This window comes from Chrysemys picta, chromosome 1 (genome assembly GCF_011386835.1).
Source record: "Chrysemys picta bellii isolate R12L10 chromosome 1, ASM1138683v2, whole genome shotgun sequence".
Lineage (NCBI taxonomy): Eukaryota > Metazoa > Chordata > Testudines > Emydidae > Chrysemys > Chrysemys picta.
In genome coordinates this window covers 44,078,918-44,102,266 of record NC_088791.1, presented here as the reverse complement: position 1 = coordinate 44,102,266, position 23,349 = coordinate 44,078,918, and the positions used below count along the sequence as shown (strand labels likewise).

Here is a 23,349-nt window from a genome sequence, read left to right as displayed (position 1 = left end):
ATTCAGCCGGTAGAGCTTGGATTTTGCCCGTTATTCCCGAGGAAAAAATTGAATTTTGTGGTATCAAACATTGCCAGGGCAGTTACTATGTCATTTGAGAATGAGAATTTTCACAAATCTCTCCTGATACTTAAGAACAGCCCGTTTTGTGCCTCTCATCCCAGGGAATCTCTAGTTTGCCACGGGAATGTAGCCCGGCATTTGCTATAAGATTTGTGTCGTTGCTCGTGGTTGCTGAGAAGCCAGGAGTTATTAAGGGCAAACGCCACAGCGCTCTCTGCGTTCACACATCTCTGCTAACAACAGTGCAGCAAAGGAGATTTTTCCAACGTGAATTTCCCAGGACATCCGAGCTTTTTGAACCGGATCGTGAACAGGGGGGATAATACAGAAGGATGATCTGGGAGATTATTATATATGTAGAACTAGCCTAGTATAAAATATAACTTGACTTGTTGCTGCAAAAGGCACATTTGTAAAACGCCACCGATTTAGCGCTTCGGGTCAAAATAGCAAAGAGGTCCCTGGATTTAAAAAGTGGTATATTTGCTTGGCAGAAGCTTGCGCGCCTCGTGTAGCGAAGTATTCTCCAGGGATACTTCTGCAGGGCCGCTCGGTTTAAAAACGCGTTGATGCGGTGCACCCCAGGGGTTCCCCTGCTCCGCAGGGTTTGGCGCCCCCCCCAGCGCCGTGGGACTGGGGTTAGGAACTGGCCACAGGCCTGGGTCGCCAGTCCCACCTGAGCGGCTCCGAGCAGCCTGTGAGCCATGGAACAGCAGGGAAGAGCGAGCGTTCTCCTGCTGCCGTGTGGAAGCGGCTTCTCTCTCCAGACCTACGCACGTTATTCCGGAGCTGGAGTCTGCCTGTCCCGCTCCCTTCCCTTTCCTCCCCCTCTCCAGGGCGCTGCTCCACTGGGCGCAGAGTTTTAGAGGGGTAGGGATAGGAAAGGAACGGGATGCAAACAACAGCAGCAGCAGCTTCAGAGGAGAATTTGGAAAAAAAATCACCCTAACGCCCAGTGAAGCTCCCCTTTCCCTTTGACAAAGTGTGTGCGCGGAGCAGCGGCTCTCCCCAAATGCAGGGCGAGGGCTTTAACCCTCTGAGGCCGGGGGAACCACTAATGCACTTCGCACGAGCACTTACTTGCTACAGCAGCAGCAAATGAAATCCCCTCTCCTGTCGGAGTCGGGGCAATGAAAATTAAAGGCGATTCAGCAGGGACAATCTGGGAAGGCAGAACAGGAGGCACAGGACCTGGAAAACCTCCCCCTCCCTGTGAAGAAGCAGGATATGGATGGTTTTCAACAGCAAATTATGTTTGATTTTTCCCTTTATTTCATTTAAACAAACTCCTTTTCGGTTTGGGTGCCAGGAGTGCAACAGGGAGTAATTATCATTTTCTTTTGTAAGTAGCTGAGCTATGCAGAAGTGCAGCCTGCCTGCCCTTGTTCTGCACAGTTTATATGCACACTTAAAAACCAACTCTCTTAACCGCTCAAAAACTTTTCAATTCATCAGGCCCTTTGCCCTTCCAGAACTCCTCTGAAGTTCCACAACTGTCACTGCAAGGAAACTTCATGTAAGCTGCACAATTTTTGAATTGTTCTATGTTTAAAACACATCACTCTGTTAAATTTAGCACAGACATTTAGTGTCAATGGGCACTTAAGTTAACTTCTTCCCACTCCTCCTTCTGATATTGCTCTTTCAGAATTCCTAGGGATCCCATCCATATGAAGAGTCATACATGTTCTCTGAAAACAAACACTGTGGTATTTTTTATAGAAACAGCAAATTTTGAGAAAACCTTGTCTGATTCTGTCAAACTCTCATCAAAGGCATGGGAATATAGGTGTTTGTTTATAGAACACTGCCATGGGCTCATATAAAAGCAGGGTATCAAATACAAGCATTCAGAAATAGCTCATTTGTTTTTACAAGAAAAAAAACTAGATGACAGTTTGAATGATTTGAAATACTGAAAACATCTTTTAATTTTAGAATTCTATACAAACTTGGATAGATACAGACACGGTCATGACAAAATGTGTTCTTATTGCCTGCAAAATTTCACATAGAAATAGAAACACTGATGGCAAGCTTACTGGCATCCAACGTGATGAGATATCCTTAAACTTGCAAGATGAATGTAGGGAAACAGAAGACACAACACTCGTAAGTAGTCTATGTGCATTTTGTAGTCCCTGGAGTCTTCTTATTTATATACCAAACTCAAAGCACTGTGAACCAAGATTTAAGTTTTTAATGCACATCACACAATAATGAAAAATTAACTACAAAACAAGAAAAAATATGTAAAGTGTAATCCTGAAAATACACTGTTTTTTAACAAGGGCACTGAATTATTCCAAGAATGATTTCCTGTATAATTGTGTATTATGTGAGGCACACATCTTGTTTTCTGCACAGGACATCACTATTTGATGGAGGAGTTACAGGAACAAATGGTAACTCTAACAAAAGGTAAAGAAACATAATCACAAGTGGAACTCAAACTCCATGCCAACATTCTTACAGTTCTAAGCAAAGCTATACATTGAAATATGCTAAAATCATTGTCCTCAAAAAATTCTTGGCACTTTTGCTCCCAATAATTCTTTCAGATTTAAAAAAGTGGAATGAATTACATTTTTGGTACTCAAGTATTGTAAAGCAAAACTATAAATGCAAATACAAGGACAAGTTACAAAACAAACACCTAGTGTTGACCTTCTAGGTGAAATATCTCACTATCATCCTTCTTCTTCATCATCACTGTCTTTCATGGTGATACCTTGAAGTCCTCCTCCATCAGTGACTGAGACTGTGGCCTCCTCTACTGTAAGACGGCTGTGAACGGTATCATAGGTTTTACTGTTCAGTGTTCCTTCCAACACACCCTGCAATCTGAAATCTCGGTAGGTTTTCTGTAGCAAGAAGAGGGAACATTCAAAATGCACCATTGGATTTTCCCAAGAAGCCCACGCATAGTCACTGCATAAAGTGTCCAATTATACCATTATTAAAATAGTTTCATTCCTTTTAAGAATACAGGCCTATCATTTTAAGTGGTGCTGGAGCTTTCATTTTTGGGTCAGAGCTCAGCACTTTCTGAAAACTAGGCCCTTTTAAAACATCTCAAGATGACCCCTCCAAAATACAAGGCACCCAAAATCACTAATCACTTTTGAAAATTTGGGCCACAGAACACAACCACCACCAACCATGCTGTGTATCCATATAAGCAACTTATTGTCATAATCATCTGCGAACTTGTGCATATGACTCTGTTATACCTGTCAAGTCAGGAGAGATGTGAAGTGATAATAAACCACCTTACTAGAAACATTATATAGTTCATGTTATCAAGATGTATTAGCAATTATTTCTTCAAGGTAGTTATCAACTTTTCCCTCTTGTGCATCATTTTGAAAGAAAGATCACTTTTCATGGGTCAGTTCCCTCTCAATACAACAATCCCCTAAATAGTTGGTTCCCAAAGACCTTTTCTACACTTTGATCTCTTGCACTGATCCAGCTTTCACTAGTGGTAGTAACCACGGAAGTGGACAGAGGTGTTAACAGCCTGTTGTCTAACTTGGGGTAATTTTTGCAAAACTGCATTAGTGTAGACAATGCTAAATTGTTTCATTCTATGGACACCAGAAAAGGGTCTATTGTCCCCAATTTAAAAACCATTCCTTTAAGGTGGTATGTTTTGTGTTAAGCTTCCATACTTCACTCAGTGCATATTTTGCAGTAACTCTGTAGTCCCCGCATTCATTCAGAGGGAACCTGATAAAGAGCTTTGTGAATGTCTAAACAAATTGGCATCATTCTGTTAAATCAGTCTTAAAAGTACAGCATTCTGAAGCTGAGACATCTACAGTTGTATATTCAATTATGAATTTGGTTACAGCTACTGTTTACCATCCAGCAGAAAATCTCAACACCTGAACACTTTCCTCATAATTTAATTTCCTTTGCAGTTATCTCTGCTTTATAAACCAGGTGTTTATGAAAATACATTTGAAAACAAGTTTTAAGATGTGTTCTGTATCCTGTGATGTAACAGTTTCTATGGTCACTGCTTAAAAAAAGAAAAAGCCAGAGTAAATGCTCACTTAAATTGCAAATCATCTACATAGCCTTCCTTTTGTTCACTTCTCAAGGTTTTGTTTCCCTGATGCGTAGATTTGCCATGACACAGCAGAGGCTACTGTTTCATTTGACTTTCTGTGTTGGGCAAGAAGTCTAAGGAGGAACCACATTATTCAGTGATGATGTCTAAAAGCAGGCAGGCAGCACTGCAGCAGTGAAAATCCAACGCACATACTCTGCCATGTTTTCTGGTAGCACTGGTTTGGGCTTACAATGTGCATGGAAAAGGCTATAAGAGAAGAGGACCAGGAAGGTCTAAAGCCCCACAATTCCTTACTACTTTGTCTACTTTAACTACTGCCTGTTAATTTCCTATATGGAGCCATTTTGCTGACTTTTTTCCCTATCCCATCGATTCTGCCCCCAGTCCATCCAAAACACAGCTATCAAGTTTTTCATTCTTCCAATGCTCTGTCTAAATTACTCCTACTGATTCTCGATCCAGATTTAATATTTTTGCATTCATATTATATGCCTATTGAATAATCTGCTGTAGATGCACTGACATTTCAGTGCAATAAAATCAACAATAAAGTAACTATAACTCAGGGTAACCAAAGCAATCCCAATAAGGAACCTATCTTTCCAGGGAACCCCTCCTTAACCAACTCCCTTAGACTAATCCTGGATTAACTGATGAGGTCTGCAGCCTTCCATGATCATCACAGTTGTTTTTCTGTTGGATCAAAGAGGGAGTAAGTTCCAGAGCTGAAGGCCTTCTATTGAGATGGCTCTGTTCTCAGCCCCAAAATGAACATATCAGTTTGATCATCTCAGTTGATTTCAACTGCTGCGCGCGCGCACACACACACACACACACACACACACACACACACACACACACACACACACACACACACACACTTTATATCAAAACCAAAACCTTGAATTGCATTGAATTGGTAGCCACTGCACTCAACAGAACATAGGTATAGTGTGCTCCCCGAAGGAAATCCTTTAAGTCAGTGCCACTTTAAGCTGTGTTCTGAACCATACTGAGATCAAAGTTCTACTCATCACTTTCAAATCTCTCCAGAACTTCATCACTGCTCATATCTCTTTCATCTCTACTTATGACCCTTCCCACTTCATGCACTCTAGGCTTCCTTTCCAATCACTTGATTTATGTCCCACATCCACTATAGCCTTCTTTCATGACACCCTTCATGCCTGATATTGCTTGTGCAAGTACAAACTCAGAAATATCCATTTTAATTAAAAATTTTAACCTATGCCCTAAGTCCCCACATTTTAGAGTTTATGGGTTACCTTGTGGATTTTTATATTGTGGGTTTGAGCAAAGTGGGTGCACTTTTCCTTTAAACGAGAAAACAAGTATGAGACAACAAACAGAAAATGCTGTAGTCTCTGGATACAGTCACTCACTATATTTCACTAAGGAAATACAGTAGGATTTTCACACTTTTTCAGAATTCTCCTTTTACATGACTTTTAAGGATTGATTTTGCAACCATTATCCAGACAAATCTCCCATTGATTTTAGAGGAACTTTTACCTCATTATAGACTTCAGTATCAGCACCATTGATATAGTCTCAATTCAATGTAGTGGCCTTCGGTGGTGCAACTGCTGTTATTGCTAAAAGCAGTTACACATCTAAAGCATCTCATGATAATTTGGCAGTTTAAGTATTTTTTAGTATTTCTCCTAAGGTAGCCTCTGCTGGCCAGCTGGGGAAAGAATATTCCTTATCCTTCAGACTACATTTTTCCTCTCTGTGTGCATGTTCATGTGCTCTATTGTTCTTGCCATGAATTTAGCACACTGAGGCAGAGATCTGGCATACCTCACTTAGTGTACAGCTCTGTGCAAACGGATGGTACTGTATAAATAAAACAATAAAAATAATTATGTAACATGAAGTAATTGTCACTTAATCTCATTTATATCCTGAGGTATCACTAGTGTCCAAGTAACAGCCTTTTTTCTTGAATTCCAAGATTTGATTACCTTCCAAGAAAAAAGCCTTTTCATTTACTTAAATCCAGTTTCTTTCCTTTTAAATTTCCATGAGTGTCCCTGGGTTTTGTTGCTGTTTAGCTCAAACCCATCTTTTTAAAGACTTTGTGATTATTTTTTAGGTACTTATAAAATACAACAAGGTTTCCTCTTGGTATCTTTTCCAAAGTGTATAAGATTAAACTCTCATTCTTATGATGGTAGTTCAGAGCCTTTGAACAACTTATATAGCTCTTTCTGGACCTTCTCCAGAATTTGTATATACAGATGGATGTAAAGTGATGCAGATGAGATTTTAGGACCTTTTCTACACTGGAGACCATAGACATTTAAACCAACTTTGGAACCCTCTCTCACATCCCCATAACACTCCGCATGTCCAGCCACAAAGTTGCTACCAGTTTTGCATGGGTGTTCACTGCACTTCCTCTAAGCAAGGGTAACTACTGTGTCACTCTGTAGTTTTAATGCAGACAACAGTACTGGCATAGTTGGTCCTGCCATCTACTGACTCACAGTGCACCAGTCACTCCTTAAGTGTCCGTTTAGGTAAATCTTTTGGACTCTATGGACTTGGGGTCAATTTTTCCAGAAACTCCACACTTGTATAATTTTGCCTTTAGCTCTCACTGTGTGCACTTCTTGTACTCCATGAGCACTTTAGCCCTGGAGGAGAGCAGGTGATGTTTCCACTGTTGTCCTTCCTTGAGAAAAACTTTGAATTCCACAAGGGGGCTCTCATTGGAGTCACCACTCACAGTGTGTCTTGATTATGCTGTCACCAGCCAGTGGCCTGAAAGGAAATTGGTTCCATTGAAACCAGTAGCACAGGACCTGGCTCTAAGATGGCAAAGCTAAACTTGGATGGCCTGTTGGGCTGACGCTGGTGTAAGCATGGCAACATCTGCCATAGTGAATCATTTTTCCACTTTATAATGAAAATTCCAAATGTAACTCTAGTGTCCAAGAGATCAATTTCCCCATATGTTACAGCCATGACTTTAACTGTACAACATGGTAATTTGGGGAAAAAGTTATCACTGAGACCAAGAAGTTCTTATTGGACCTTTGTATGGATAACAAGAACATTCAGAACTACAATAGTAAGGATTAAAAAAGTTTGGAAAGAGACACAAATTCCTCTGACTCAAGGCAAAAGCCAGTTACTCACTGATGGGGGGTTAGAAAGAAACTTTCCACGAGGTCAGGTTATCCAATAATTGTATAATGCAGGATATCTGCACTTTCTTTTGAAGCATTTGGCACTAGCCACAGTCAGTGATAGGACACTGGACTGGAGAGACCACTGATCTCATTCAATATGGTAATTCCTTTGTTCCTAATTCTACTGGTGCTCTATCTGGCCTAAGAAAAATTAGGAAATTCTACTCAATACTTGTACAGTGTTCTCCAGGCTGAACCTAATACATCACAATATATAATGAAATAGAAAAAATAATTAAAAAATAGTTACCATCCACTTTCTTGAGGGCAGGAGGGGTAAGTGTACTATTGTAATTGTCAAGGTAAAACTAGCAGTTTTCAGTAATACAACCACTAACACTTTGTAAGGTGTATAGAGTGAAGTCCCTATACAAATTGCTCCAGTCTGTTCCAGGTAAGGATTTATAATTGAGATGGTAGACATAATGCAGTCAACATACTTGTTCACTGTAACTGATTGTTTGATTCCTCTGTAGTGAGGTTACAATGGACAGTAACTACTCATTCAGGGAAAGGTGTTCACTGCAACTGAATGCAATAACTCTTTGTCTAGGCAGTAGGAAAAAGAGGACAGGGCTCTTTTAAGCATCCGTACTGCATCTGGGTTATGAGGGAGAGGAGGAGGAGGGCAGACTCATCTGAGTGGAGCCAAGGGGGAAACAGGAAGAGGCTGGGCCAGGGAGAGTCACTGACTCACAATGTGCACCAGGGGAAGGGGAGGGTATTAATACCCCTAATGCATTCCAGAAGGCTCTCTCTCAATCGCTGATCAGTAGGATCTACCTTCCCACCCAGGGGATCAGAGTAGAACCAGATTTTATGATCTTCTGTGGGCTTGCCCTAGTGCCTTTTTTCATTTGGGGCTGGCAAGGAATTTTTCCCTCACTGTCAGATTGGCTGAAGGGAAGTGAGTTTTTTCCACCTTCCCCATAGCAGGTGAGGGGTAAGGTAGGTAATGAGGGTAGGTCTAGAATCACAATTTAGTAGGTAGTAGGTGTGGCAGGTGTCCAATGTAGGTACTTATTACAGAGGGGATATGATTCCCTGATAGCCAGGACCTGGAAGTGGGTTTAGGGCAGTGGTGGGCAACCTGTGGCCCATTAGGGTAATCCGCTGGCGGGCCGCTGAACAGTTTGTTTACATTTGCATGGCTGCCTGCAGCTCCCAGTGGCCGCGGTTCACCGTTCCCGGCCAATGGGAGCTGCGGGAAGCAGCGGCCAGCATGTCCCTGCAGGTTGCCCACCACTGATTTAGGTGGAGGCATCCCCTACAGAAGTTGGTAAAAGTAGGGTTGGAGCTCCTAATATGTGGTTCAGCAGGGAGACAACCCCATCTTTTTTCCAGCCCCCTTTAACTCCATCAGATGAGGGGACGGTGGTGGGAAGGGGCTGAGATCAGGTTCAGATAGAGGAGGCCTGAGGGCAGTGCTTCCAAATAGGTGGAAATGGTTAAGGAAAGAAAGATGACCTGCATTGTACCATTTATCCAAATAGGTGGAAATGGTTAAGGAAAGAAAGATGACCTGCATTGTACCATTTATTACCAACTAGTTAAGTGAATAAAGTGGCCCAATTAAATCACATTCATTGCCTCTTGTCTTTCTTCCTGCAAATCAAGATAAGCATTTTTAAACATACTTCCCCCCTCCCCACACACACACAGGTAACCAAAGGGGGGATGAAACCCTGATAAAAAGTAGCAATTTGCTTCACTATATATGTCTGGATTTGCACAGTGACCCATGTTTATCTATAGTAGTTTATTTTCTGTTAACTATCCCTCACTTTTCTCTCTAATGCCATTTTGTAATCTAATTCAAATATATTTTTGTTTACCTTCACTATCTTGATGAGAGTCTTCAGCTGGTAGATGTGAAGCTGAAGGTCTAATCTATCAGCCAGCCACATACATATGACTTTCATGGAGCTGCTGTACCATTGCTAGAAAGAAGGGTGAAAAAACAAAACAAAAAAAACAACAACTCTGAAGTATTCATTTAACATATTTAGTAATGACAGGTAATGACCATAGATGAGCACTTGAAGTCATCAGTGATATAATTTTCTGTTAATAGAATTGCGTGTGTTGCTAGGAAATCAACTAACTTGACCTAGACTCATGGGCATAATTTAGGGGTGGACAGGGGGGCGTTGCCCCCCCCCCCCCCCAAACTACAAGTCTCGGTTAGGGGCCGAATTTGCCCTCCCAGGCACAACCTTATTGGTCTGACTGGAGCTGCCCCCCACCACCCTCCAAAAAAAAAATATAGAAGTCAAACTACGCCTATTCCTGGACTGTTTTACATTCATTAGCACTCACTACGCTGTCTTTGAGTTTTAACAAATTCATGTGAAATAGTGTTTTGCACTTTGCTATCTGTCAGTAAGAATGAGTATTAAACACACATATGGAAGAACTGACTGCTGAAACAGTAGGGGAAAATGCAGTAAGATTAGCTTTAAAGAAAGATTTTGCTGTGCTTCAGGTTTTCCATACCAAACAAGAAAACAGCATCTAATGTAGAATAAGGGCATCTAACAATGAGCCAAAAATCCTGAAGTCCTTATTCTGTTTTTACTCACTCCTGACTTTGGGAAATCACCCCAAAGTCAATGGGAATTTTACTTCAGTAAAACCAGAAACAGACAATAAAAGAAGTAAGCTTTTCAGGATTTTGCCTTCCATTTGTTACTAACTATATTACAAGATATTTCTTTTTCCTTTTGCATGCTAGGCATGTGTGTAAACATTTTCACTCAAAGCTTTATGAATGCATATTGCAAAAATAATCTTACTGCACTTGGTGCTCATTTTATCATAAAAATAATGTCCAGCTCAAATATATGAGTGGTCAAGAAGATACAGCACCAAGTTGCATTAAAATTAACTAAAGTTAACAGAGTTTTTACAAGATGTTGTAGCAATTTTACTCTCTCTCTCACTCATGTAAACTACTAACCAGATGTCATTCAGTCAAAGTATAAAAAAGGAAGGGGCTTGTTTCGTTTTAGGAATAAGAAATTATACTTTGAGAGAGTTCATTTCTCATCCTTATTTATAGTCTCTCTCCCACAGGGAGGAGGCTTAAATCCTTTCCTGTTGTAATTTCCTGTCCCCTTACAACATACACAGATATGTAAAGAAGAGAAACATGGTGTGTTTATGTTTTAAAATGTAGCATACGATACAAGGTGCATATATTAACAAAGTTCGCAGGATGGCTACTGTATGCAGCTTTAGCACTCTCTGAATATTGTAAGCCCAATTAAAAATATATTGAAAGATCTAACACAATGTGGTTTCTGGATATCATCTACCTAATGACAAAAGTAGCACTCTTTATACCAAAAATGCCAGCCTTGTGGAACAAGCTTTTTATACATATATTGGCTATATATTTAAATACTTTTTCTTTATAGTAAATAAAATAAATCTAGACTCAGAAGTGATTAGTAATTCGCTTTAAGAAATGTTTGTAATGATTAAAAGATTTTCATATAATATTGACTTGTATTTATTAAGGTTGCTTTAACAATTTTGTTTAATATGTGTAAAAGGTATTTTAATTACATATCACAGGAAATAAATTAATATTACTTTTTTCAAATGTATTCCTATTAATTTATTATTATATTGAACTGAACAAACACACTGAATAAAATGCATGTGGCTATACAAATCTCATAAAATGAAGTAACTTGATTTGTTTAATATTATGTAGGGTTGATTTGATATCCATGGAACAATGCTCTGGATCACTGAAAGACATTCCTTAATAGAATTTCTTTTCTTTTATTAGTCACACACTTATTTTAGGGTTTTCATTACAATTACTTCACATTTTTTTTGAAATAATGGATAACGGGGTCTTATTCAAGTAAAGGCTGATACAGGATGATTGTCATGTACTATAACAAATAGCATATATGTGAATTCACTTGCTGGACTCTGCTGACATGATAAACTTGAAATGTCATATAGCCATGCATTCTCTCTGGATCCTCTACTGTTCTTTGAAACAAGATGGACCTAATCTATCCTCTTGTTGCTTAGGTGCTACACATCTTAATGTTGCATAGGGGAGAGATACAGAACATGATTCTGTCAATGAATTTTCAAGAAATGAATATTATTCCATGAGAAAAAACCTGCATAACATGAGCTACAATTTACTTCTGCTAAGGGGGTTGTGTTGAAATAATTGGTAAGGAATGAATGAGCAAGCTGCAGATACTGTGATAAATGAGTTGTAGAAGGAAAACAGAACAGAACCTGTCTCATTCTCTCAAAATGTGTGTATTTTCAAAAAATCCAGATATGTAAATCAAAACTGCCATAGAATGCAAATTTGTTACATCACCCCACTAAGACAGACACATTAAAATCACAGCCAAGAAACTAAAATCACTGCTTCATATTAGTCCAGTTAAATTTGGAGACTAAAGAATAAATGCTGCTCAGGCAATATTTGAAAGGCAAATAAAAATTAACTTTGTCCCTCCATTGTATAAGTAGGATTATCAATACACCAGGGCAAAAAAGCATTTTTATAATTATTAACAGAAAAATGGTAAAATGTTAAAATCAAAATCATTGAAATTCTTAGCTTAGTTTTAACAAGTTAAACACATTCAGGAAAATCATACAGTTAAATTACCATTAAACAGTATTATCTGATATTATATATCAAAACACATTAAGAAAACATTTAAAAAGCACTATATGGAAAATGACATTCAAATTTTGAAGCCAGAATGGTCACAGAATTTTTACAAGAAACACAGCTAGTGTATTTTCAGGGTCTCTCTCCTCCCGCCCCGCCAGTAGCATTGCTAGAAAGAATACCAGTTACTTTCTGGCCTCTAATACACAGACTTTGGGCATTTAAGGAATTTCCTCTAGCCTATCTAAGATGAATGTTTCCCTATTTCTGTTTTTTAAAATGGTGTTTAAAAAAAAGCACAGTGCTACAAACTCAGAGGGAGTTGGAAAGCAGGCCACGCATTTTGACCATCATTAGTATAGTTTACTGGCAGAGTATACACCCAACGTGTCATTTGGAAGATCTGTTGCAAACTCACTTGTAACCTTTAGCAGTCAGATAATGGCCTTTAGCTTTCAAAGTTTTAAAATAAAAACAGTTTTTTTTAACTGGTAAAAATGCACTTTCCCCCTTCTAACAATGATACTGGAAGGGCAGTAAGACTCTTGTAGATGTCAATGATACGGTATTAGTGGCTTATTCTTTGCTGTGGTCTATGCAGGCATAAAGCAGTAAGTGAATATTATATATTTTTTCACATCAGTGCATGACAGCAGCCAACCACTTTAAGAAAAAATATGTTATTTTTTTCTTATTCATGGTTCATCCAGCTCCTGTAAGGGCATGCATTACTCACTTCAATTTTCCAGAGATATCTCTTTTAAAGTAAAAATAAGAGAAAAGGAAAGGCTAGGGTTGACTCTGTGAGACCCCTGTATTTATTCACACTTATTGTGCATGACTGTAGACTGGTAAATCATATTAGCAGCCTGTCTCCCCATCAAGCTGCTACTTGCTTTCCAGCCCTGGGAAGGTTCAACAAATCAACAGGAGCACGGAAAACAGAACATCAGTCTAATCTAGTGTTTAAGGTGAAGTTTTCAAACCCAATCTAAGAAGATCTTTAGAGCAAGCAACAAGCTGAAGGGCTCAGAAGGTGGTATTGACAATGAAAGAGTGTTGAAATATTGAGAAGCGCAGCACTTGTGCATTTTTAATAACAAGAGGGTCAACAAGGACACAACTCCCTCAGTGCCAATAGTTGCCACTGACTATGGAAATTGCCACACCAGGGCTATAAATGCTCTCAGTTCATCAGCTTTCTTAAACAGTTCATCAGCTTTCTTAAACACCCTAAACCCCCTCAGTGGACCTTTAGTCTTGAATTAACAAACCAAAGCAATGAAAGAGGGTGCAGCTTGAATGGCTGGCATTGATCCCCAACTGTGTTCAGCACTGCTACAGGCACTGAAAAACTCTCTCCATTGTCAATAGAAATTGACAAACCTCCTCTCCTAAATAGTACAGCTGAGCCAGGCTGGATCCATGCAGCTGTAAAGGGCTCCACTCTCAGGGCCCAGGAGCACTCACAATAGAACAAGCATGAGCTCTTTGTCAGCCCCAGACTCTGCAATTTTCTAACAAGGATTAAAGTTGTTTCTCGGCAGTGCTGGTGAAAAGAGATTTAGCAACATACCGTGCTTTCTTCATGCAAGTTAAAGAGAAGTAGTTAAGGAATTTCATTATTCTGTTGACTATTGGAAATACAAAACAAATATATTAAATATTCACAATCCTTTTTCTTGCCTAATCTATAATGTTTTGAGAATGATTCAATTAAATATAACACTTATCTTCTGAAAGCAAGCACTTCAGATTTATTTTTGAAGTTTTATAAAAAGGTGCAGCTGTTTGCCACCTGGAATGAGGACTCAATACATACTAATACACAATGCCTTAGACCTTCTAGGTCTGATATTCCTAAATCTGAATCACAAGACCCCATAGGGTTTCTATATCTTGGCTATTCCTGGCAAATGGGCACTGTCAAGAATGCTGCTTTTGATGAAGATGAGAGAAAAAAAAATGGTAACATTTTGTGGAAACAAAGCTGTAATATTTTTTCTGCTGAAGTGTTTAGCTTCTTATTGATTAGGAATTGGTGCTGTACAAACAATGATATGTTTTTACCTCCTCCAGCTATGCTTGTCTCAATAGGAACAATAGCAGAGATTATACTTTCCACTGGAAAGATTGTATGTCAAGACAGTGAAAGCTAAACTGTCAGTGTAAAATAGTTGAGTGTTTAGAATACTATACCACCTGTATCAAAATGTATTATTGTTTAGATGCGTAGCACTAATGGTATGCTAGGTGCTTTAACACTTCAGAAAAAAAGTTAAATCAAAAGAATAATGAAGTTAGGTTTAAAAAATGCAAGTTATAAAAAAATAAATAGAGACATTAAATAATATGGACATTTTCAATAGACAAAAAGATCTGTTTAGTTACCTAATGTTTCAATCATTCTATATTTCCCCAGCTATAAAATAGGGATAATGATATTGACCTACTTTGTAGAGGGCTTTGAGATCTACTGATGAAACTGCTATACAAGACCTAAGTATTATTACTATTATTGTATCTTTAAGGACACTTTTTGGGCTTAGGAATTATGGCAAATTTTTTCTTATTTGGGTGCTGAAGTTAGACACCTAACTCCATATGCATTCATCTAGATAAGGGGACGGGTTCCCAGAGTTACTGAACACTCAGCTCCCATTGTTTTCAATGAATGTTGTAGATGCTCGTCACCTCTGAAAAATCAGGCCAATTATCTTGGTGACGGCAAACAGATTGAGATGCCTAATTTTATGTATCAAGGTCTGAACATTTCGGTCTGTTAATTTTTTCAAAATCTGATGTCACAAGTTCTGTTTGCCAAAAGCTGGGAATGGGTGACAAGGAATAGAACCCTTAAACAGTGAAGTGGCCTATTAACTGGGAACAATCTGCTATTGCTTATGTTGCATTTTGAGTGTCAATAGCTTTCCTTAACTTGTAAAGCTACATTGTAACTACAGATAATTTAATTTATATTTCTAAGGTCTTCAGTCAGGGTGCCGCAACATCATTTCTATTAACTAAAACACATTTGCTCTAATGCCAAAGCACATCCATATGATACTCAGCTCCCCACTTCATTGCACAAATATTGAAGCATGATAAATATGAAGTTATCCAAGTCTGGGCTTGATCCCACAGCCCTTCCTCAGACAAAACTATTGGCTTCAGTGAGAGTAGTTCCTAAGGGACGATTGCAGGTTTGTGTTTCACGGGCCATGTCCCAACTTTATGTTGCAGCTGTGTTGGATTATGAAGTTAAGCACTGGAACGGGTTACCTCCAGAGGCTGTGGAATCCTCACTACTGGAGGTTTCTAAGAACAGGTTAGACAAACACCTGTCAGGGATGGTCTAGGTATACTTGGTCCTGCCTCAGACCAAGAGGATGGACTGGACAACCTCTTGAGAACCTTCCAGCCCTATATTTCTATGATTCAATGTATGGTCTCTCCTCAGCAGCCTAACTGATCTTGGAGACAAGTGTACCTGGTGAAGGAGGGTTAATGGTCTCCATGAGATCTTGGAACAGACTGCGGGAACTGGACAGTTCAAGCATATGAGCTTCATCTTCTCTGAGCGGCTTCTGCAGATCCTGCCCCTCTCACCTTCCTGATTACTGCAACAGTAACCCAATGGAACTGCCTCGGGGAAGAGGGACTAGGCCCAGATCTCCAACCTTGCTGGCCCAAGGGAGAGAGGAGCTGATGGGGTGGGAATAAGAACAAAAGAACGGCCACACTGGATCAGACCAAAGTCCATCTAGCCCTGTATCCTGTCTTCCAACAGTGGCAAATGCCAGGTGCTTCAGAGGGAATGAACAGAACAGATAATCATCAAGTGATCCATCCCCCGTTGCCCATTCCAAGCTTCTGGCAAACAGTGCTAGGGACACCATCCCTGCCCATCCTGGCTAATAGCCATTGATGGACCTATCCTCCATGAACTTATTTAGCTCTCTTTTGAACCCTATTACAATCTTGGCCTTCACAACATCCTCTGGCAAAGAGTTCCACAGGTTGACTGTGCATTGTGTGAAGAATCTGTTCCCTCTAACAGTAATTGGTGTGTGCGGCCAAGGGGGCTTTGTCCACTTTCATCCTAGGGTGGCAGCTCTTTTTCAGAGATACCAGCCTGAAGATTCCCATCTTGGACTGCAAGGCCTAGTCACTCTTCTTGGTTACTACTTGACAGCTAGGAGGGGTGTGGGATTCCACTAACTCACTCTTATGGAATTAGGGAGATACTACATATGTGGAGTGCCTCCCTGAGGTCATCCCTTAGCCTCTAGGTGTGGCAGAGACTCTGCTCCTGGGCAGAGAGCATGGGGGACAGGCAACAACATATCCCTCCGTAGAACTGTTCTTGAGGCGAGTGTCTGTGTGTGTGTGTGTGTGTGTGTAGTCAGCATTTGATTAGGCCTCTGAACAGAGGTGAAGTACCAGTACGCCGTACTGGACTGGACCGGCTTCCATGGCGGTGATTTAAAGTGCCCAGGGCTGCAGCCACTGCGGGGAGCCCCAGGCCCTTTAAATCCCCACTAGAGCTCCGGCAGCCAGGCTCAGGCAGGGATTTAAACGGCTTGGAGAGCTCCGGCAGCCGGACTTGGGTGGGTATTTAAAGGGCCGGTGCTCCTGCGGGAAGCCCCGGGCCCTTTAAAGCACCACCGGAGCTCCGGCAGCTGGGCTCCAGCGGTGATTTAAAGGGCCCGGAGCTCCGCAGCGGCCCTTCTGGCTGAGGCCACACCCCTGCTCAGGACTCTGGCGTACCAGTAAGTCCTTTAAGTTACTTTCACCCCTGCCTCTGAAGCTTATTCATAGATTCATAGATTCAAGGACTGGAAGGGACCTCGAGAGGTCATCGAGTCCAGTCCCCTGCCCGCATGGCAGGACCAAATACTGTCTAGACCATCCCTGATAGACATTTATCTAACCTACTCTTAAATATCTCCAGAGACGGAGATTCCACAACCTCCCTAGGCAATTTGTTTCAGTGTTTAACCACCCTGACAGTTAGGAACTTTTTCCTAATGTCCAACCTAGACCTCCCTTGCTGCAGTTTAAACCCATTGTTTCTGGTTCTATCCTTAGAGGCTAAGGTGAACAAGTTCTCTCCCTCCTCCTTATGACACCCTTTTAGATACCTGAAAACTGCTATCATGTCCCCTCTCAGTCTTCTCTTCTCCAAACTAAACAAACCCAGCTGTGGAACAAAGCCAAGCCCTGAAGTTCTGGTGGACTCCATGCTGTGGATGCAGGTGGGATCAGAATTTGGTTCTAAGTGTGCAATCTGGTAAACCCTTTCTACTAGACATAGGGCTTAGTAACATGAGTATTGGTACTCCTCATGGTGTTAAGCAACTGCAGGAACAGGCTTTAAATATGCAACTTTTAATTTTATTTTGCTCTAAAAAACCTGTCTGTTCTTTATTAGAGGAGTAACTAGAATATTTTTATAGCTGCTCCTGAAACTTTATTTTTATCTTGGTAAACCAATAATTATTCTGCACCGAAGTCTTTAAAAAGTAATTGCTTCAGGTAAACAGCGTAAGGAGCCTCACCTTTTAGTTTGAAATATTTTTAGAATCAGGTGGCATTTTTATGCTGCACACATTTTATAGAACACTGAGTGTACAGAGAAGTGATATTTGCAAATATGAATTTGCAGATAGTACTGTACTGGAATTAGGTTGCCAGAATTAAGTGGCCTCCATACTTATGGTCACTGCACAGTAGAACATATAGCAAGGATCTGTACTGGAGTAGCTAATTCTTGGCCTAGATATGCACTTAATATATATTTGCTAAGCCTGACTATATTATTTTATTATGATACACACACAAAAACCAATACAAAGTGTTACATTTGAAGGTACATTTTAATTGATTCTTAAAAAAAATTCTATATGTTTAAAAAACAAATATTAATAACTGTACGGAAATGATCAGTTAAAGAATAGCCAATAATTGTCTGCCTACAATCCTTCATCACTTACTATAACCCTCCCTGTTTTACACACCCAATCTTAGTTTGGCCAACTCGATTTGTTGTGTAACGGAAATATGCTGCTGGATGTGTACTGTTGATTTTGTATGTTATTTTCATTGTGTAGTAAAGATTCAAAAAATAATATAGTTCAAAAGGTATATTAAGATATGTCCTCAGATATTTCATAGTGTGATATGATGAACGGGTAAAATAATATTTTAATGAATTACTGGTGTAATTTGGTGATATAATGTCCATTGATTGTATGGTACTTTAGGTTTATGCGATTGTAGATAGGCTTGGTAAATTGTATTTTATAACTACATTAACTATATTGTGTATCCGATAACAAGAAGTTTTTTGTAGTGAGCAATGTAGTAATATGCTGGAAATGGGTCCCTTCAATAAATAAAATAATAAAAAAGATTTTCTGATCTCCAGTCATTTGTTATTTTGACATCTGCATACATATTGAACACTTTTAGGGAGGGCAAAATTAATGTCAGGCGGTAGTGTAAATCTGATGGAGTGATAATGATGAAGGATTATATGAGAATAAAGAAACTGGGTGAATCCTGTAACTGTTAATTTGTAGATGTGTGTGTGTGTGCGTGTTTAAGGTTCACAATTTTGTGAAGAGATGACTAATCTTGGTTTTAGGTGCCAACTAGACTCCATTGAAACACACTTTCAACCTTAAAACCTTCTTGTAATGAATATTTTTTTGGGGAATTTCCTCAATTTGTTTTTTTATAAATTTTATAAATCAAATTAAATCTGGGATATAAGGTCCACAGGAGGGGATCCTTCCTGTGACATTTTATGAGGCCCTGTGCATGTGGAGTTGTGTGTGTCTAGAGTTGTATCTGTGTGGATTATAGGGTTAGAGGACAGTGGAAGGGAATGGAGCTTTTTATCTACACTGTAAACCAGGGATCGGCAACCTTTGGCAGGCTGGGCCAGTTTGTTTACCTGCCGCATCCGCAGGGATGTGCTTGCCACTGCTTCCCGCCGCCCCCATTGTCCTGGAACGGCCAGTGGGAGCCATGATCAGCCGAACCTGCAGACGCGGCAGCTAAACAAACCGTCCCGGCCCACCAGGGGGCTTACCCTGGCAGGCTGCATGCCAAAGGTTGCCGATCCCTTCTGTAAACTAAGTGCTTAAAGTTTTCTATCTAGAAAATTTTAAATATTTAAAAATTTAAAAATTTTCAAAAAAATTTAAAAGGATTTAAAAAATCCTTTCATATTCTTCTTCCTCCCACAGACGCCCCAATCCAACACATAGTAGCACAGTTCTAAGTCACCCCGTCTATTGAAACTCACGTCCCCACTTCTACAGGCCTCCTCCTGGACTCCTGCTCATCCACATATCCTCCACCTCTAATATTTGAAAAAAATTTAGAGCATTGCAGTGTGTGTGTGTATGTGTGTGTAAATAATTGCTCTGTACAGCCCAAACTGTATCCACAGGTAACAGGAAGGGACAGGGCCGACTCGAGCATTTTTACCGCCACCGCTTCATTCTTTGGCGGCAATTCAACGGCAGGTCCTTCCCTCCAAGTGGGACTGAGGGACCCGCCGCCGAATTCCCGCCGAAGAGCCAGACGTGCCGCTCCTTTCCGTTGGCCGTCCCAAGCACCTGCTTGCTGCGCTGGTGCCTCGAGCCGGCCCTGGGAAGAGAGGAGTGGGGAAGAACAATACTGCAGCCGGCCACTTTAAAACACAGATAACTGTGCAGATCTATTCTTTGTCCAATCCCACTGAAAAGGGAAACAGGATTGGGACTTTTTTTTCAGCCTGGTAAATTGACAAACTTTACTTCTTCACAAAGTCTATTCTCTCATTACAGCAAGGTGATCAGCTTTCTTCTTGTATCTTGGCCTGTACTTAGAAGGAAGAACACTTCCTTTTCCCCTCAGGGCCCCTCCTCTGGCCTTCCTGTGCCTTTATTTATATCCCTACTCGAATTATCCCCTAATTAGTCTCTTCCCTGCCTACTTTAGTGAGGGGTTCGTATTATCCACTTTTGTAATCGACCCACCAATACCTCCCTTGCAAAAAAGAAACCCAACAAAATACTCACCCAAACCACAGAATCCACGGGGCCAACAATACCAAACAAATTTGGAGTTTGTTGGCGGAGCCATTTTGGAGATAGGAAGAGCCAAAAACTGTTAGGATCATTTTAAAGAATACGTCACTGAGGGGGAAATTTTTTAAATCCCACAGCTTTAAAATTCTTTCTGATTTTTTCCAAACATCCTAGAAAAACTCTGCCATGGAATGAGATATGGCGTGTTGCATTTCAAGGGGATTGTTTTTCTGAAGAAAAGTAAAGTTTTTTTGTTTTAAACTGAGCTCAGAATTGGAGGCTACATGATTGTGGAAGTACTGTCATCCATAACAAATGTAAATGTTCAATACATGACACACAGTAACCATCCATCCACATACTGTATACTACATTGCTATCTCAGAGACAGAATATAAAATTTCAAAATACACCTCTACCCCAATATAATGCGACCCAATATAACACGAATTCTGATATAACGCGGTAAAGCAGTGCTCCGGGGGGGGGGGGGGGGGGTTTAGAGGGGCTGCGCACTACGGCGGATCAAAGCAAGTTCGATATAACGTGGTTTCACCTATAACGTGGTAAGATTTTTTGGCTCCCGAAGACAGCGTTATATTGAGGTAGAGGTGTAATTTGTTTGCAACATTTTGGTAATTTTGTAATTGGAACCCATATCATCTGCATCTCCCTTCCTCACATATGATAGATGCAGAATGACGTGAGGTTTTGAAAAATTATTTGTACACAAAGCTGCCATGCAGACCTGGACATCTGTTATGTTATCTTTATTTTAAATATTGTGTGCTAATGTAGGGCTTATTAAAGTGAGAGACTAATGGCACTGGAACATATAGCTTCACCCCCCCGCCTATGCACTTCATTCCTGAACTGCACTGCTTTATGCTATTACACCACTAGGGCTTCCTTGAGCACCTACTACCAGTCATGCTATATTTGTGTGCCCTGCTGTATGTTGCGGTTCAATGATATAGACCAATGTCCACCAAGGAACAGAATGAGACCAGCCAGTGAATGTTTCTTGAGCTTAAGCCAACACGAATCCCCAACATAAATAAATAAAAGGTGAAAGGCTACTGTTTTAAATTACTTAATACTATCCCCATCACTAATGTCCTAGTCCTACAAACACCTATGCAGCAGCTTAACTTTATCTTTGTGAGTCATCCATCAAAGCCAATGGAACGGCTAATGTGTAAAGTTAAGGACATGAATAAGTGTTTTTTGCAGGATCAGATCCTAAAATGGCTTATTTTCAGGCCTGGTGGTGTTGCCCCTTATAAAGGTAGCTCTCAATTTACATCTGAAGTTTGGCAAATATGTTTTAAATTAGAGCATTTTAAAAATGCTTGTCTCTCTAATCTGGATGTTGTTTCTATCACATAACTCCTGGTTTAGTTCTTTTCAACTCTGATGCGCAGATCTTTTCCATTTCACACACCTGCATTCTTTGACTTACACATTTTTTTCAACCCAGCTTGAACTTCTCCATGTGCCATTCACTTCTGTGTTTTTACAATTTGGTTTGCACATTTTTACATATGTACAGTACACAGTGAAAAGTGAAGGACAGGTGTTAAACCTGAGTCCTATGAAAAGGTACATAGATATATGAGGGAACACTAAAAACGAGGCCCCTCTCTTGGTTGAAAGAAATCCTACATTTATACATGTGACCCCTGTGCTCACGGAAATCAGTGGCAAAGCTCTCACTGATTTCAACACTGCAGGATCAGACAAGCAGTATTTACTACTACATGTTTACTAACTTCGCAAATTGTTTCAGATAGTTTGCAGCTTCTTCTCATTAGACTATTCTGATTTACAAAGGAACACCCTATTTCTGCTACTGTATACCAATTATCATAAAACTAGAGCACTCTCACTGGGTGCCTCTCATTCTTGGCAGCTTCTTTACATGGTGAATAATACAGTTATGTTTCTGTTCGTGAATATTTACACATAATGTTGTTGCTTTGCAGTGAACTTGACCCAGATGAGACACAAGTAAAAAACACCAAACGTGCATGGTATGGTTCCAGAAGCTGCGAGTTTCACCTGCTGACTATGTGTGTGTGGATTACACTACATCACAAAATCAATATGCTCTAGGTGGTGCTTGTGGCTGGCACTTCATGGTGAACAAATATTAGATAAGACAATACAAATGGTACAATCCCTATTGATTTTCCTTGACTGCACAGAATGTGACAGCTGTAGGCACAGTTAACACTTACCAACAGCCTCATCTAACGTTTCAGTGCTGGTTTATATGTGTAAACTTGTAAGTGTCCCATAAATTTCATTAAGGTACCGGACACTTTTCAAGCCAGCTAGATAAAAGATAAAATACTTGTAACGAGCTGCTTATTTGCACATAGCCCTAGCGGGACAAAAGGGTTAATGGATTTAATCTTGACTAGGTGTTGGGAGGAGTTCACTGTTTGCTAAAATTGGTTATTTTTCTTGATGCACAGGCATGGATGGATAGGTGCATTGAAAAGAAGTCTAAATAAACGATGGCCAGCATAAATATTTCTAGTAGAAGACTGTATTGCCAACCACAGGCATTTACAAATCATGAGTCAGACCCCCAGATATCATGAGGTTGGCTTAAAAATAATGAGATTTACAAAATAATCCAGGTTGGGATTTTTTAAAATTTGCCTTCTCTTTTTTGAATCTTTAGGATTCATGTTTTCAAAGCTTTCTCCACAACCATAAGGCTTAGAAATGTACTTTTTCTTTTTTTAAGTCAAAGCTGAGATTCTCAAGTTATCAGATGAAACCAGGAGCTGGAGACACTCTAAATAATATGAAACTCATGATAAAAGCACAAGAGTTGGCAATGTTGAGAAAATGACTTCATTTCCCTGTTTCTTGTTTATTCAGATATTGTACAGTTCTCAATTCTTTTCTAGCATCTAGCTCAGAGACTCTTGCTCCCCAAACTACGGCAGTTTAGAGGAGTCATGCAAATGACACAACTAAGCTTGTGGGGAATAAGCGGTACACAACAACTCCATGGCTACATCTACCCTACAAGCATGGGGTGTGATTCCCAGCTTGTCTACATATAGTCACACTAGCTCATTGAGAGCTAGTGTGAGTATAAAGAGCAGTGTAGCCACAGTTACTCGGGCAGTGGCTCAGCCATGCTGAATACATACCCAGAGGGTTCAGGCGGGTTGGTGCTTGGCAGGGCCAACCTGTGCTGATGCTGTCCATGCTACT

The 23,349-nt window shown here is 40.2% G+C and overlaps 1 protein-coding gene across 14 annotated transcripts in view; it reads right to left on the bottom strand.

Moving 5' to 3' along the window:
* Window positions 1-1,966: 1,966 nt before the first annotated feature.
* CADPS2 (calcium dependent secretion activator 2) overlaps window positions 1,967-23,349 on the bottom strand; it is a 568,361-nt gene continuing 546,978 nt past the window's right edge. For 13 of the 14 annotated variants that reach the window (XM_065555914.1, XM_065555920.1, XM_065555939.1 and 10 more), the window contains 2 exons: window positions 9,201-9,305; window positions 1,967-2,927 (listed from right to left, as the gene is read on the bottom strand). In XM_065555914.1, the coding sequence (XP_065411986.1) occupies window positions 2,754-2,927; window positions 9,201-9,305 (279 nt within the window). In that variant the 3' untranslated portion in view covers window positions 1,967-2,753. The remainder of the gene's footprint in view (window positions 2,928-9,200; window positions 9,306-23,349) is intronic. The other variant, XM_065555959.1, reaches the window with a different exon arrangement.